The sequence below is a fragment of the Diabrotica virgifera genome, chromosome 5 (genome assembly GCF_917563875.1).
Source record: "Diabrotica virgifera virgifera chromosome 5, PGI_DIABVI_V3a".
Taxonomy (NCBI): domain Eukaryota; kingdom Metazoa; phylum Arthropoda; class Insecta; order Coleoptera; family Chrysomelidae; genus Diabrotica; species Diabrotica virgifera.
The window spans coordinates 248,899,782-248,917,704 of NC_065447.1; the positions used below are offsets into that span (position 1 = coordinate 248,899,782).

Here is a 17,923-nt window from a genome sequence, read left to right on the forward strand (position 1 = left end):
GAGAGAGAAACAATTTCTCTCCTGCAGCTCCAAAGACAGCTTTTGGAAGCTAAGCAAGCTCCACACTCTCGCGAAGTTACTTCGGGAAGTTGACCGAAGTCCAAAGTACCCATCACTACACACTCGTTCAACTTCGCGAGGAACACATTCACGCGGGGCGATACCGACTTCGCTTCCTTTGACTCGGACGCAAAAACCGCCACAGAATGGAAGTAGGCCGAAGCGAAGCGAAGTCGCATGAAGTACCTGTCTACACTCTCGTACTCGCTGAACTTCGATCGACTTCGCGAGTAATATTATAGTGGACGTTTAAGTGTTTCAGTTGAAACGATAAGAAGAAGAGTTCGTGCCAAGGAATATTATTCAACAGGAGACAGGATTTACTGAATAAATTGGTCTCTTCAACACCAAAACTGGAACATTGGAAAGTGGCAAAATATGATATTTTAAAAAGAAACCAGGATTTGTGTAAAATCAGATGACTGACGAATTCGTGTGACGAAGTGTCATGTTCTAGGGTGGCATTATGATCGGTAAAAAATTCTTTAATTTTCATCCAACCAACCTTAACAGCTCACGGGTACGTTGATGTGGTTCTAGAACCTGCAGTTAGGCTCTGGAGAGGTGCAATGGGAGAAAATTTAATTATTGTCGTGCATGATTATGGCAATGCACCTCTCCATACCAACAGAGTGACTACAAATTTTCTTGAAGCAGAAGATATCACTGTTCTGGACTGGTCTGCTTGCTCACCCGGTCTTAACCCCACAGATCATTTGTGGGATATGTTTAAAAGAAAAGTTAGAGCTTGTCGGGTAATCCACAAAACACCGCGTGGCTAGTACAAGCTGGTCTTGAAGAATGGAACAACTTATCACAACAAAATATTGATAACTTTATTACGAGCATACTCACGCAAATTTTGAGGTGGAGGTTCGATTCCCGGCCCGGACATTAAAAAATAAAAAGGTCAAACTCATAGTATAAAATTCTATATATATATATATATATATATATATATATATATATATATATATATATATATATATATATACAGTACGGTCGAAAATATTTGTACAATATATATATATATATATATATATATATATATATATATATATATATATATAATCTACGGCTTGGTTTCGAATAAGCTAGGTGACTGATCGGCCTATGGAGGAGCGGTACGGCAAGGGATAAGGACTTGCGGCTTGGTGATACTCCTTCATAGATCCCTACTGGAAGGGCGTTGACGCCTAATACCGGTGTATATATACCCACGCAAATTGAAGCTTACATAAGGGCTAAGGGTGGTAACATTGACTATTAAAAAAATATAAAGAAATAAAGATAATTTAAACATTACTCGTTCTACATTGGAACTTTTTATGCTATTTTTCTTTTTGATGTGCCTATCCGTGACGAATGTTGGCGATTATCACGACAATCTTTATTTTACCTGCAGCAACGTGAAAAAGCTGCACTGATGTTGTGTTGAATCAGATTCTAAGGTTCTTTAACCAGGATGTTCTTCTTCTTCCTGGAGCTAGCTTTCCAAATATTTTGCCTGGCAGGATGGCTTGTAGGAGGGCATATCTGGATTAATTTCGCATAATGTGTCTAAAGTACCTAAGTATTTCAACTTTCGAGATTTGACGGTGGTTAGTACCTCTCGGTCCTTCCCCATTATATATGGGAAGATTTATGCTATTTACTTTAATAAATAGTTTGAATTTGTTAATTCAATGCTTTATTCTTTTTTCAAATACGAGAAATAACGGGAGTCATACAATAGTAATTAATGGCATAATGTAAACAACTAATAACAAGATCCCTAAACAAATTTAGACGTGGACACCCTAAAGAAGAAGGAAAAAAGGAAGGCCGAGAAGAAGCTGAAGAGAGGGAATTGAAAAGCAATTAGAGGAAAGGGAAATTTCTCCAGGTCTATGGTTAAATAGAGAAGAAAAACAGAGAAGAATGGCGGTTAGGAGTCGCAAGGCGTCGAAGAATGCTGTAAAGCGGTAGTAGTAGTAGTAGTAGTATTCTTTTAGTTAGATATTACATTATTAGTCCGTTCTTTAACGGTAAAATATTGCAAAACCTCTAAATTTTAAAAAACCGCTTGGATTGACATGATATTTGGCATACACATAGCTAACAAGTCAAAGAAAAAAGTGATGTTGTGCCGATATGTGCTTTTGCCCCGGGGGTGGTTTTCACCCCCTTGTGGGGGTGCATTTCACCCCCATCTGGGGGTGAAAAAATATTCGTCCAAAGAAAGTCAGGAAATGGATAAACTGGCTAATTTTAAGTAACTTTTGTTTTATAGAGTTTTTTCACTAAGTCAATACTTTTCGAGTTATTGGGCAGTGAATACGTTCAGTTTTTCAACAAAATAACCACGCTTTTAGACGGTTTTTCGCAAATAACTCAAATAGTAGGTATTTTGTCGAAAATACATTCTTAGCAAAAATATAGCCTGTAAAAAATTTTAAATAATAATGTATATATGATGTCTCTACACCTAGTAGAAGCAGAGTTATAGCTAATGAAAAATAGGTTCATATTCGTCAAATTCCAAATGGAATAGTTTAACGTGAAATAACCAAAAATGAAGCACATTTCGGGGAAAACTTATTACAACTTATTTAAAGTGTTTAAAAATATCTTCATTTTTGTTTTATAAAAAAAATTTCTAGCATCAAAATTAAACAAGTTACGCTCAAAATAAAGTTAGTCCCTTTTGGTTTTGGTAAAAAAATCGAGAAAATCACCCCCTAATTAGTATCTGAAATGAACTTAATCGTTACGAGTTCACAAGTTTCTTGACTCGTGTATATATTGTTTATATGTCCTGTAAGTTTCATCGGTTCAAAGTCCTTATTATTGAAAGGGCTGTAGTTAAAAGGGGTTGAACGAGTCACCGATCACGAATGTATGCTAATTTAGAAACACCAAATCTTAATAAATTTTTTGTCTAACAGAAAAACAAAAAAATACATGATATTCAGAAAACCAAATCTGGCTTTTTTTGTTTTTCGAGATTTTTGGTATCTCTAACAATTTTTAAGTTATTCTGAAAAAAAGCATATTTTTCAAAATTTAAATTTTTAAAAATTTTACTTTGAAACCAAATTTTCTCAAAAATAAGCACTTTAAATCGATGAGACTTACAGATCATATAAAAACAACATAAGTAAAATAATTTGTGGAGCGGTAACGATTAATTTCATTTAATTTGCTAATTATGGGGTGGTCTTCCCGATTTTTTTTTTGCAAAAACAAAAGGGACCAACTTTATTTTGAGCATAACTTGCTTAAATTTAATGCTAGAAACTTTTTGTGAAAACAGAAATAAAGCTTTTTTTAAACACTTTAAAAAGGTTATAATGGATTTTCCCCAAAAAGTGCTTAATTTTTTGGATATTTCACGTCGAAATATTCTATTTGAAATTTGGTGAATATGAATCTATTTTTCATTGGCTATAACTCTGGTTCTACGAGATCCAGAGACCTAACTCGTACACCATTTTTTTTACTTTTTTATAGGCTATATTTTTGCTAAGAACGTTTTTTTCGACAAATTACTTACTTTTTGAGTTATTTGTGAAAACCGTCTAAAAATGTGGTTATTTTGTTGAAAAATGAACATATTCACTCGCAAATAACTCGAAAAGTGTTGACTTGGCGAAAAAGCTCTATGGAACAAAAGTTACTTAAAATTAGTCAGTTTACCCATTTCCGGACTTATTTTGGACATATATTTTTTCACCCCCAAGAGGGGGTGAAAGTCACCCCCAGGGCAAAAGCACACATCGGCACAATATCACTATTTTTCTTTGGCATGCAAGCTATACGTATGCCAAATTTCATGTCAATCCAAGCGGTTCTTTAAAATTTAGAGCAAAATCCGTGAAAAAATGGACTTATATGTACTGGTGATTAAATTGCGTTAAAATAATAATTATGGTTTGACCTCGTATATTAGTTTTTTGAAATTGGCTTGAAATAGATGGTTCCATATAAGTTTGGTTGTGTGTAGTGTAAACTTGATTAATTTTTCTTTCATGGACATTTTACCGCTCCATATTTAAATAAAAGTTATTAGAATAATAGTTGTTATTTTACAAACAATTATCGTCTCGAGTTAGTTGAGTTGTGTTCGAGGTTGACTCCAGCCGCAGTCAGTCGAATGTGGGCTACTAAAAGATAAAACGCTTCGGCAAATGAGTCATACCATCTCAGTGAACCAAGTTGGATAACAAAATAAGTGGTAGATTAGGTGATTGTGTATGATGGCAGTGGTATTGGAAAATACTGCTAATTGTTTGTGGCTGGCTTTTGAGGCGTTGCAGCAAGATCGCTCTGGATTGGTACACAAATCAAAGTTAAAGGTAAGATTTGAACATATTTTTTAATTTTTTTTTTAAATTTATAGTATATTTCACGAATTTGCAACTATTTTGGATTAGGGATGAGAGCTTTGACTTAAGGGGGAGTCAGGCTTTAGTTTCAATATTCTAAACATATTTTTAAGAGTTGTTTTTGAAAATTTGTGTTATATAAATGTATTTATAACATTGGTACATTACAGTACAACATTTCAAGAGTATTTTATGAAATTTTGGTACAAAAATATTAAAAATTGAGCCAATCACAGCTAATTTTCCAAGACACAAAAAAGTCCCTTTGCGGTGTTCATCGTTACTTATAACTGGATCATCTGTTCGTACGGTTCGGATTTAGACACAATTGCAGCTTCTTTGAGCATATGTTGTGTGAGGTTTGTATCTTCTTTTTATTGGTGTTACAGTCTGTCCTCTGTCCCCATGCAAGTGATGGATATTGTGATTAAGTTTATCAGTCTTAATTTTGTTTTCATTGCTAATTTGATTCTTCTTTCTGTGCGTCCTCTTATCACGGCTCTGACTTTCTCTGTTTTTTTATTGGCACGTGGGTCCAGTATGATTTCTGTATTTTTCCATGTCCAGTATTTTTCCTCATGTTTTCTACTGTATCTAGCTATTCTTTCTACAACCATGTTCATGTGTTTTAACGCAATTGCTGCGTCGTCTTCATAAAGGCTGAGTAGTGTTCCGAGTATTGTTGGAACGTCTGCTGTATATATTGTTATGATCTGCTTTCTATTACTTTTATTTTAATTAGAATTTATTTAATTAATTATTGAATTGACGCAAATCATACAAAAAAAAATTAAGAAAAAATCTCAGGGTGCCTTTTTCTCATAAAAAAATAACTAAAATTATCTTAGGTTATACTTATCCTTTCTCGTGGCTTCAGTATCTCTTAGTTGATCCTTATCGGATAAAATAGGAAAAGGAAATAAATAGAAAAATCATAAATAAGCACATACAAATACCTTTATTATCAAAAGCAATGCTCTGAAAATCTATCAATTAAATCCTGTGGGCATAATTGTCCAAATGAAACTTTTACCATATAATTACTCTAATTCAAGCAAATATTTATCGCTTTGTTCCTGATACCATAAATAAAATAAGCTAAACAAACAAATTTAGGTATTTGCAAAACTACTTATACTTCCTAGTAAATTTTTGAAATGTTGGAATCTTAACTCATACGCTTTTACGCAAAATTTTTAACTTCTGATTATAAAGAACATCTATCACATAAGTTATTGACTGACCTTTTTGATTCACACACAATGATGTCTCCTCTTGTCCCAAACAGATCTTTCTTGTTGATTATGTTAGGCTACCAATCAAATCCCTCTCCGTTCTCAGCATCAATCCAGCAGCATACCAGCAACTATTTCTCCAAAACACAAGCCAGGCCGCTTTTGACCAGTACTCGTTCAATAAACTCCAAAACTCTCTTTATCTCAACAATAATCTCCTGAGACCCAAGTATCTTTTTTACTTGGTATCACAAATAATTTTAATAACTATAATTGTTGTAACTTACTCTCTTGGACTTTACAGAATCAAAGAGGTATTGCTTCTCGATTTGATTTGTCTCTCGTTCCACTATTCAGCTACTCTCCACTAACAAACAACCACTAGTACTTGCTTCTGAACTATCCGCGAAAACTTTCGACTGCCCTTCTCGGATGCCGGCCACACAATGATCTTTCTTTTCCAAACTGTCTCAACATTTCAACCTCCCTTTCCCCATTCCAAATGGCCAAGCCAATCAGAAACATTTCTCTTTACACCTTCCTCTTTTTCATTCGAAAAAACCCAGGCATTCTTTCAAACAATACTTCTACTCAAACTAATCACTTTCCGGAAATTATACAAATATTCTTGTGCTTAAACAAACAGACTTAAAATTCCAAATCTCTCTACCTTTATTTTCCTAAAAACTAATAATTACAGCTACCTGTGGATCTTACCTTTCCCATAACAAACAATCTTTTTAAATTATAATCCGAAATAAATTGTATTTTCACTTCACTTTGTTTACAAATGTCTTTAAGTCGTCAGGGAAAAACTCATTAAGGATGAACCCACTGCGTAAAAGCTACCTTCTACTAAATAGTTACAAATCAATATACAGGGTGTATCAAATTTATGTGCCCGCGTTATAATTAAAAAATTAAAATTTTTACTCTATCTTTGATTGATAAAGTGATACATAATAATATGCTATACAAAAAGGTGGGAAACACCACCCCTTGTGGCTCTCCAGCATCCTGGGCTCCGTGTTCAGATAGAACTGATTCTATCTAGACCATGAACCTCCTGGTTCAGACGTCTCCTGTATATTGCTTGTCGTTGAATCCAGCGATCTGTATGAATTATGCTTTTGAGATTATGCCTAGCCTATCTGTCTCTCATTGGAGTCTGGTTTGGATGACTCGCTCTACTATCTTGCTGATTGCTGGAATCGGCCTGTAATATTGCCGAAATTCTTTGCCCTTTCCTGGCTTGGGTATCATGATTGCACGGGCTTCCTTCCATCGGTTTGGGAAGAGCTTAGTATTGCGTTTGTTAAATTTTTTAAATTAACAAATGTTTTCAAAGGAAGATACTTCAGAATCCTGTTAGTGATTTCCTCTGGAACACGTGCATTCCTTACTGAAATTTTTCTGATGAGTTTACTTATTTCTCTGATGGATTTCGTCTTATTTTTCGGGTGTTTCTAGTTCTGTTTTTTTATTGAGGTCTTTGATAAAGTGTATATTTTCGTCTTGGTGATAAAATTAGCGTACACTCTCTCTCAAGAGTCCTTCTCATCATCTGGGCTATCTCTTCCATAGAGTAATATTATTTAGAGCCTCCATATTTCTAGCATATTTTGGCTCCCTTCCTCCATTTCTTTTACGTATTGTCCTGTGTAAAATGTTTGACTTGTCGATTTAGTTGGTTTCCTCTATTATGGCCTTCCTGATTTCTTGTTCTTATGGCTCTCTTTTTGGCTCTGTTCGTTCTCCTAATGATTTCTTTTTTTCCTGATTAATGTTCTAAATCTTTTCATATGAACTTCATATTCTAATTCAGTAGTGCTATTCCTTCTTCTTTAAATACCGTGCCCAAATTTTAGGCGTGGGTAGCTTCCTTGATAAATTGCCGATATCGTTCTCTCGATCTTGCCCGTCATGTAATAATTCATCTGCTAATAAGCCAGTCCATTGACGAAGGTTTCGGAGCCATGCCTATTATTTCTTCCTACCAATTCCTCTTTTTCCGTCGATCTATCCGTTGAGTATTCATTTCAGTATCTGCTACCTCTCATTATATGCCCCAGATGTTTAAGTTTTCTCTTTTTTATCATCTTCATTAAGTCACCTTCGCCTTGACCTACTCTGTTTAAGACTTATCTGTTTGAAATGAGTTGAACCCATGATATTCTGAACATTCTAGGAAATGACCACATCTCGAAGGCTTCTAATATGTTCATCATGTTAACCTACATGATCCACGTTTCACATTCTAGTAATACAGGATACACATATAACATTTTAGGGACTTGATTCTTAGTTGTAAGTTCAGCTGAGAATTGCTCAGAATAGATCTTCTTCTTCAAGTGCAATCTTCGTTCCGAAGGTTGGCGATCATCAGGGCTATACGTATTTTCGAAACTGCTGACCGAAACAATTCGTTGTTGCTACAGCTATACCATTCCCGTAGATTCTTTAGCCAGGAGTTTCGTCTTCTTCCTATGGATCTTTTTCCTGCTATCTTCCCCTGCATAATTATTCGAAGCAGTTCATATCTTTCGCCTGTTGTAATGTGTCCCAAGTATTGCAGTTTTCGTTTTTTTTTATCGTAAATATGACTTCATTTTCTTTATTCATTCTTCTCAAGACCTCGACGTTTGTGACTCTCTCCGTCCATGCTATTCTCAAGATTCTGCGATACATCCACAGTTCAAATGCCTCCAATTTTTTGATATCAATCTTTTTCAGCGTCCCATGACTCCATTCCGTAGAACAGCACAGAAAGTACGTAACATCTTATCAGGCGAAGTTTCATTTCAAGGCTCAAATCTCTTCCACAGAACACTCTTTTCATTTTAGTGAATATGGATCTGGCTTTTTCTATTCTTATTTTGATTTCTGCTGAGCTATCGTTGTCTTCATTTACAAAAGTGCCTAAATATTTGTATTTGCCAACTAGATCGATAATTTCATTGTGTAAATATAAATTTTGGACATTTCGTGTTGATTTCGATATTACCATAAATTTAGTTTTCTTTATGTTTACAGATAGTCCATATTCTTCGCTGCAGTCTGCTATCTTATTCACCATTGTCTGTAACTCTTCAAGTGTTTCTGCGATCAGAACAGTGTCGTCAGCAAATCTCAGATTGTTTAATCTAACACCATTTATTTTAATACCTATGGATTGCTCAGAGAGTGTTCTATTCATTACGTCTTCGGAGTAGAGATTAAACAGGGTTGGTGACAGTATACACCCTTGTCTCACACCCCGCTTTATTTCAATTTCTTCAGTGGTATTATTCTCTACTCTCACTACTACTTTCTGATTGTAGTACATATTTGCTATTAGTCGAATGTCTCGTTTATCTAAATTCTTTTCTGCCAGGAGTCTGATTAGATGATCATGCCGCACTTTATCAAAGGCCTTGTTATAATCTATGAAACACATGAATACATCTTGGTTTATGTCAAGACATCTTTGAGACATAACGTTCAGTGCAAACAACGCCTCTCTTGTTCCGAGTCCCATTGATGTCCATTTCCAGTTTTCTGTGTACTCTAGTGTGTATAATTTTCAGTACATGGCTCATCAAACTGATTGTACGGTAATCACTACATTGTTTGGCATTCATCTTTTTTGGAATAATAACAAAGGTGGATAAAAGCCATTCTTGTGGTATTTTTCCTGATGTATAAATGCTATTGAAAAGTTCAATTAAAATGTGGATCGAGTCTTCTTCTATCAGTTTAAGGATTTCCGTTGGTATTTCATCTGGACCTGGGGCTTTACCGTTTTTCATTCTTTTTAGTGCGTATATTACTTCCTCTTCCGTTATTTCTGGACCTTCGTCTCCTTTCGTTTCGATGTTACTTAGTTCAGATTGTTGTCTATCATCTGCAAAGAGTTCTTCAACATAGTTTTTCCATGTCTTCAACTGTTCTTCTAGTTCTGTTATTATGTTTCCGTTGACATTATACAGGGTATTTGGCTGCTTACGTTTTTGTGTACCTGCAAGTTCTTTCACTTTTTTTTTTAAATAGATCTAAGTTTCATAAATGCTCCTCTTGCAATTATTTCTATACGAGTTTTAATTTTTTCATCCGGATTTAGTGTCTCGTTTATCCAACATTCTAGGTATTTAAAATGGTTAACTTTTGATATCTATTCCTTAGTGCTTCTTTTATGATGTTATCGAGCTGTACGACTTTTTCTTCTATTTATTGTAGGATTGTAGGAACGTTTTCAATCCCATTGCTCACTTGTCGTTTGGAGTTTGACCATCATTTTGTTTTGTTTCGTTTCTTTGTTGTGATGTTATCTACTTTCCATGTGTCTATTTCTAGGAGTACGGAGTTGTGGTCTTCTGATCCTTCGTTTAAGGTTCGGATATCTGTTTGTAGTCCTTGGTTTTTAGCTACTACTACTATATCCAAATGAGTTCTGGAAAGTGGGTTGGGCCAATGAGCCCAATTTTCATGGTGTCTTAGGTGTTCGTTAGATAATTATTCGTCTTCTATAATTATTCTTCCATTTCTGTTTGTAACTCTATCGGTCCTGTTAGGGGACGATTCTTTATGTTCAGGAATGCATCTAGGTCGTCGTGATAGCATACTGTGCTTTACATTATTATCAGCTACAAAAGCTATTCCAAATTATTTACTCTTGATCACTGTTCTACTTTAGTTTCTTGTACGCAGCGGTTAGTTTTATGTTATATTTTCCCAGACGAAAAAATTTTCCTATCAGAGGCTTGTTTAAAGGTTTTGTATTCACATTTTTCTTTACGGGGGTGGGTGACAGGCCTATTACTCGCGTTTGGGAAAGGCAGTGAGACGAAGATTCTTGTCTTTCAGAAAAATTGAGCAAAATAATCATAAAAGTCCTTTCATAACTTATTCACAGTGGCGTGCTGGCCATATAAATGAATCGGTGCAATCACCGAAAGGCTGCGGCCTCTTGAGGCCGCTCAAATTAGATTTTTTACCAAAAAATTTTAGATGTAACAAACATTTTTTTTTTATTTCTAATCGAATGATATTAAGAAAATATTTCAAAAACATTTTGTTTTGAATGTCACTGATATCTTTAGAAACAAGGAACATAGACGGTTTTATTCTTTAACATGTGTTTTAACTGAAACAAAAGTTTCAGGAAGTTGTAGGAAGTAGGAAGGAAAACGTACAAGGGTGGGTAGGTATACATCGAAGTTATGTTGTAGTCCCATATTTTGTGAACATTTTATTTTTTTAGTTTCTCTGATATCTTTAATAACAAAGAAACTAGACGATTTTACTCTTTAATATGTGTTTTAACTGATGACATGCGACACGTGAGGAGGTTATGTCTTATCATACACTAAGATGAAATTATTTTCTATATATAGTGCGAAAGGAACAAAGTGTTCAAATAAAGAAAATCTGTGCAATGTACCCCTCGCTATTTAAAGAGCCTCCACGTAGACACAAAATCCGTACTCACTCTCAAGGAAAGTCCACCCCAAACATCACAGAGCCTCTATTAAACAATCTCGTCTCTCTTATGTTGCGCTGTGCATGCCGCTCACTTGGTCGATAAATATATCTTAAGGTTTCGACCAGAATTGTTAACGTTATATGCCTCTCTGTTTTTAAAGGTTTGTTAGCTGTTATTTTTTATTGTTAATTTAGTTTTGTTTCAGACAAAACATGTCATGTTAACGAATTAAACCGTCCATTTTCTATGTTTCTAAAGATATCAGGGACATTCAAAAAACAAAATGTTCATAAAATATAAGACTAGGTACAATACGATTTCGATGTATATCAACATTTATCCTTGTCCTCCTGTCCTCCCTACAGGGTGTTTCAAACTTAACATCAGAAAAACATATCTTTTCTTCTACCCGGTATAAGTTAAAAAAAAAGAAGTTTGAGTAAACCTTTGCCCAACTGGGTAAATACCAAAGAAAAATCTAAAATAGTAAAAAAAATAGCGGAATCCGTTAATCTGTTCACGAAAAAATCAACTATGAAAATGAGCATAATTTTAGGTAATGCATAACTTTTGAAACTATATTTTATGTGATATGTGATGATAGGTGATAATAAAATATAGCAAATCTTAAAAAATTTCATTGAATTCAAAGTCTTATGTTTGATTTAAAAATAATTTATATTTTGGTATTTTTGTTTTATAAATAACGAATAAAAAATTCTGATAATAGAAGGTAAAATGATGATGGGAGGCCGCTTTTCTATAAAATCACCGGGCCGCTTGAAAAGTTCCAGCACGCCACTGCTTATTCAGCTTCAGCTTGAAAAATAATAAAACATGTTCTTTCCTTTCCAATTCAGGCCAAAATCTACCTTTGTCTTGAAAAAAATTCAACATTCTTACTAATGTTAAAATATTTTCTGAAAAAATATTCCGTTATACTAATCTTCACTTTATGCTAATTTAAAATGTTAATAACTTGTATAAGTACATTTAAATTTTGCATAAACATTATGAAAACATTTTTTGACGTAGAGAAAAAGTTATGTCCATGAGTCATCCAATAATGTTAACCATTTTAACCATATCTGTAAACAATATTTCGTTCTCTACCACACGTAGCTATGTAACATTTGATAAAAATAGATATAGTATTTTCTTATCTTTGTATTCATGATCTATATTTTACACTGTTTTTTATACAACTAAAAAAGGACATTTTTTCAGATTTTTAATTCTGAACCTTTTTCGTGCAAATGAACTTCGTGTTTTTCAACAATTCTTTTGTAGGGTGTTATCAAACATTGCAAAATTAAAAACAAACATATTTAAAAACGCAGTTAAAATATAAACAAAGATTATTATGAATCAATGTTGAATTATACACTACATACATCGTTATTGGACACACAAAAACAAAAATTTAGCACTGCTGAGCATTTACTAGGGTGTTAATAAGCATGACTATTTTTCTTCTTAATTTGCTATCGTCCATGTTTGGACATAGGCATCCCAACTCATTCCATGTATCTCTATCCCGAGCAATACACTTCAATCTGTTCCCGGTATTTTTTGATGTCATCTACCCATCACATCTGTTATTTTCCTCTTGGTCGTTTCCTTTAGTAAAGTCTCCAATGTTGTAATGTGGCGTTCCAACGTTGGTCTTTTTGTCTAGCAGTGTGACTTGCGAAGATTTATTTGATCCAATCGTTTCATTTTTTATCTGAATTAACATAATCAAATATTTCTCCCAAAATGCCACAACAAGAAACAAATAAATTCTGAATATAGCGAGGAGTACGGCGTTGAGACACCGTCTCTCCAGTTTCACGATCCGTTTAGTTAGAACATACTTGTTAAGGCAGATCTGAATGAATATGGTATCAACATAAATGGAGAGAAGCTCACCCATTTGAGATTCGCAGATGTCATCCACCTTATAGTAGGGATGGCAGTTGTTGACAAAACACCGGTTTTCGGTTAAACCGTTTTTTTTAACTTACGGTTTAACCTAAAGGTTATAACCGGTAAAAAAACCGGTTATTCCAAAAACCGGTTTTAGGTTTTTTGAATCAATATTCAATACTCAGTAAGTTACAATGTCACATTTACATTGTACTTTAGTTTGTGATACTCCATAATGTCTATTTTCAATATAAAATCTCACAATTTTCGATATATTGGAAAACATCAATTTTCATTTGGTAACTTCAAAGAGCTGTAACTTTTTTAAGTGGACATTTGTACTAAGGTAAATTAGGTTAAATCGATCTATTTTTGGTCCCAGAATATGTGATTTAATTTATGATCTACTTTTTTGTTACAACCTTTATAATAATAAACTAACCCAATGAAAGTTTCGGGTTCAAATACATAATACCAAATAATTAAAAAATACAAAAGTAGTGAAATTAATAAGACTACAAACGTAATTATGAAGTAAATAAGACTATAACGTGTATACGTGTATATTAATTATAAAAACAAAAATGTAACATCAAAAATAGTAAAACTAGTAAAAACAAATAATGAATCATTGTTAAAATTCTGAACTGGATGTATTATTGTCCTAAATGTTTTGCAAATTTATTATATATCCGAAAAAATCACATTTTATACAAGATACACAAAACTATTTTTTTTTTCATTTTTTAAAGTGATCCCACAGGCTCGTTTGTGTAGGTATAGCATTTATTATAAATAATGCAACTATGACTGCACATTCTGCACACCACACAGCTGATTGATATTTATACTAATATCTTTTAATATCTGTTTTTAATAGGATCCCTAATTCAGCAAACATGACCTGCTTAGTATCAATTTCATCAAAATAGCTAGTTCAGCTTATAACATTTCTTAAACAAATTTTAGTGAGCGTGAGAGTCATTAACGAATATAAACAAAAAAAAAATCAAGAATTATTGATGAATTTAAACAAACAGTTTTTTTCTCGGAATTCATTATTTTTTTATTATCCGCTAACTATTAAGGTTTTATTATCTAAGATAACTTATCCGGTTTTTCAGCGGTTATTACATTAAAAAGAAAAATCCCGTAATAACCGTGACAAAAAAACGACCGGCAAAACCGGTTATTGCGAAGTGAAAAAACTGGTTTTAGGTTATAAACGGTAGGTTTTTCCCATCCCTACCTTATAGACGATCTATGAACGATGCAATATTAATGTTGTAAACATTATAGCATGCTTCTTTGGAGATCGGACTAGAGATTAATATGAACAACACGCAAATAATGACTAAGCTGGTGCTAAATCAAAATATTGCTCTTGATGGAAAGGATATTGAGCAGACCTCATAGTATAAGTATTTAGCCTTATTTAGGATATGAAATTCGACTGGGCAAAGATAACCAGAACATGATTAGCCTGGGCAGCGTTTTGTAAATTAAACTATGACTTAAATCGGACCTACTCATATGCATCAAAAGGAACATTGTTGACCAATGTGTTTTACCTGTACTCACTTATGGAGCAAAAACATTATCACTCACAAGAAGATGGTTAACAAGATTCGCATGTTCAGAGGCAGGCGCGGATCCAAGGGGGGTCAATGGAGTCAATTGCCCCCTCCTTGAGACATCGCCTGGTGTCTACTGACACTTTTTTAAGAAAGAGATAATTACGATTGAAAATAAATAGTGAGTTTTGAGTCCTGTTGATAACTGAATAACCGAAACATAAAACAGAATTCCTTGGAATCGAAAATTATTAAAAGTCTTTGGAACATAATTAATGAAAAATTTCCATAATAAATCTGTTTATTACCACCTAATGCCAGATACCAGATAACAATAGTAATTTGTTTTTTCTTTGTGGCAAATTAATGAGTCAGTTTGGTCTCAAAAAATAATTTCATTCTCATCTGAGGCTATTTTAAGATCTGAAGTACAAACAGTAAAAATTCATCCATGCAAAGCTTTAAATTTTGCGATGAAGACGTATTTCCACATTGTAAAATACTATTACAAATATTGCTCACTTTGCCTTTTAGTACATCGCCTGCAAAACGATTGTTTTCTGCTTTCAAATGCCTTGGCCAAATAACTTGGCTTAGCAACAAAAGTCAGGATCGATTGTTAGGTCTAACTTTACTCCATGTTCATTTTGATTTAGAAATTAATATAGAAAATATTATTAATAGATTTGCCCAAACTATAAGTCATAGACTAGAATTTGTTGTATAATTAATGAATGATAAAATGAAATTAATTTCACTTATATTGCCACAATTTATTTAATTTATTTATGTGAAAGATTTCGGGCAATACTGCGTCTTCGTCTAATAGTGATTAAATAACAATTAATATAGTTGGTTTTTATGGTAGGTACTACTGATAAACTTTACCAAGGATCCGCCTACTTCGCTGCTAAAAGGGAAGTACGTGTTCTCGGTCTTATTGTATGGTGTCGAGTGTCGAGTCTTGGACTGTGAATAAAATCGATCTAAATCGGCTTGAAGCTTTCGAGATGTGATAAGAGTTTCTTGGGTGGAAAAGATTCGAAACTCCACAATACTAGAACGTCTCAGCAAGACTACTGAGATTATAAAAGGCATCAAGAAGAGCAAGCTGGAGTATTTCGGACATGTAATGAGAGGTCTCAAATATAGGTTGCTACAAAATATTATGCAAGTGAAAATAGAAGGAAAACTCAGTGCAGGACGAAGAAACACTTCGTGGTTGATTTAGGGTGGCAGTAAATAAAATTAAGATAGCTATGATGGTAACCAACGTTCTGAAAGGACATGGTACATGAAGAAAAAGAAAATAACAGCCCATTCCAAAAAAGAATCTTGCGTACGCCAGTGACGAAATTTTTTTTATTTCATTGTCCCCACCTTGCAAGATTGCTGGATCCGCCCTTGTTCAGAGGACTACGGAACGCCAGCTGTTGGGTGTTTCCCTGAGAGACCGAATCAGAACAAGAATAAAAAACAACAGAAGCTATCGAAAAAATCGTGTCACTAAAATGGAATTGGGCAGCATGGAGAAGAATTGACAGAAACAGGGGTGAATGAAAGAGAGTTCTGAAGAAAGCTTTGACTCATAATTAGCTGCGATGACACTGATGATGAATTTGAGAAATTGATCACTAAAAGAATGATTATGATCTATACTAAATTTACAATCAAGATACAGTAGAAATAAATAAACCAAGACACGTTAAATGCTACTAGGAGCACTAGAAATCATGATTTGGGATTTACAATATATACCTATATGTTACCGGCCAAACCCGATTTCAGGACAAACTAGTTTGTCCTAAGCACGTTAGGATAAAATAGTATGGCCTAGGCCAAACTAGTTTGTCCTATCGCGCGTAGGCCAAACTAGTTTATCCTGATATAAATACACACATTTCAGGCCAAACTAGTTTATCCTAATATAATAAAGACTCACACTTCAGGATAAACTAGTATGGCCTAGTCTGGCCTAGTTTAGCCGAGTCGAAAGTAATTTAGCGAACATGTAAGGACATGTAAGGACAAGATATTGATACATTCGTAAGAAGAAGAAGTTCTTCTATATCACTGCATGGAGTGCTTTCGTGGCTTGTTTTCTCAATACTATTTTCATTTCTATATCTTTTATACAAGTGCCATCTCGGTTTATCATTTACCCTAAATACTTAAAAGTTTTACAACTCTTAATAGTGTTTTCTAAACTTAGACTAGACTAGATTAAATTGGTTTACACTAGGCTAAACTAGTTTATCCTGATATAAAAACATACACTTCAGGATAAACTAGTTTGGCCTGAAGTGTGCGTCTTTATATCAGGATAAACTAGTTTGGCCTGAAGTGTGTGTATTTATATCAGGATAAACTAGTTTGTCCTGAAATCGGGTTTGGCCGGTAACATTATATACATTGTAAATTATGATTTGGGAGTGCTCCTAGTAGCATTTAACGTGTCTTGGTTTGTTTATTTCTACTGCATCTTGATTGTAAATTTAGTATAGAAAGGTGAAATGTTTTCGTAGAATATAGTCTTTTTGCGTTCTGCTATAAAGAGGTTTTAGACATTTGTTAAGTTTGACGGATGTAAATTTTTTGGTTACCACATATAAATTTAAATACACCACTGTGTAAGTGCTTTTTCTTTTGGCTCGTTTTCTTCATGGCATTATTTCTTTCTTTTTTATGTTATCCTTTACATGTATATGTAATCTGTAATCGAGCAAAAGTACTGAGATTTTTTCTGGTGGTGGAAAGATTAATTTCAGGGATCTCTCATGCAGTTTTGGTTTAAAATTTCGTTTATTGTTAATGTAATTTGGTACGTCAGAAAATGCATATAAGAAGTTGACAGTTTAAGTAGGTAGTAGTGGAATGTTCGAATAGTTCTTTCATTTTATCGAGTATTTTAATATTGTTTACTGTTTTTAAAATAAGTGATTAGATAAGATATAATAAGAATATTAGTATATTTTATGTTGTAGTCAAAATATAATATTAAACATAAATTTTCATAGAAAATAGTTATTTTTAATTTTTTTTATTTTGCCTTCAAATTGCCCGAAGTGATTATTTACAAATATTCTATGAAATATTTTTGTTTATGAAAGCATTTAATCAACTATTTATAAAGAGTAAATACAGTATTGAATGTATGTAATATAAATACATACATATATTATATTCGTGTAACTTTTTCAACACCGATGTCCAGCCTTGACACACTACAAGTTTTCACATTCACACAAAATCAAAACAACCTGAATTTTTCTGTATTTGGCGAGGTAGACAGAGCTATTACGAACACCTGTCGACATT

The 17,923-nt window shown here is 33.6% G+C and overlaps 1 protein-coding gene across 1 annotated transcript in view; it reads left to right on the forward strand.

Annotated features, from left to right (window-relative positions):
* The first annotated feature begins 4,144 nt into the window (after positions 1-4,144).
* LOC126884787 (switch-associated protein 70-like) overlaps positions 4,145-17,923 on the forward strand; it is a 35,861-nt gene continuing 22,082 nt past the window's right edge. The window contains exon 1 of the mRNA XM_050651013.1: positions 4,145-4,397. Within this exon, the coding sequence (XP_050506970.1) occupies positions 4,296-4,397 (102 nt within the window). The 5' untranslated portion in view covers positions 4,145-4,295. The remainder of the gene's footprint in view (positions 4,398-17,923) is intronic.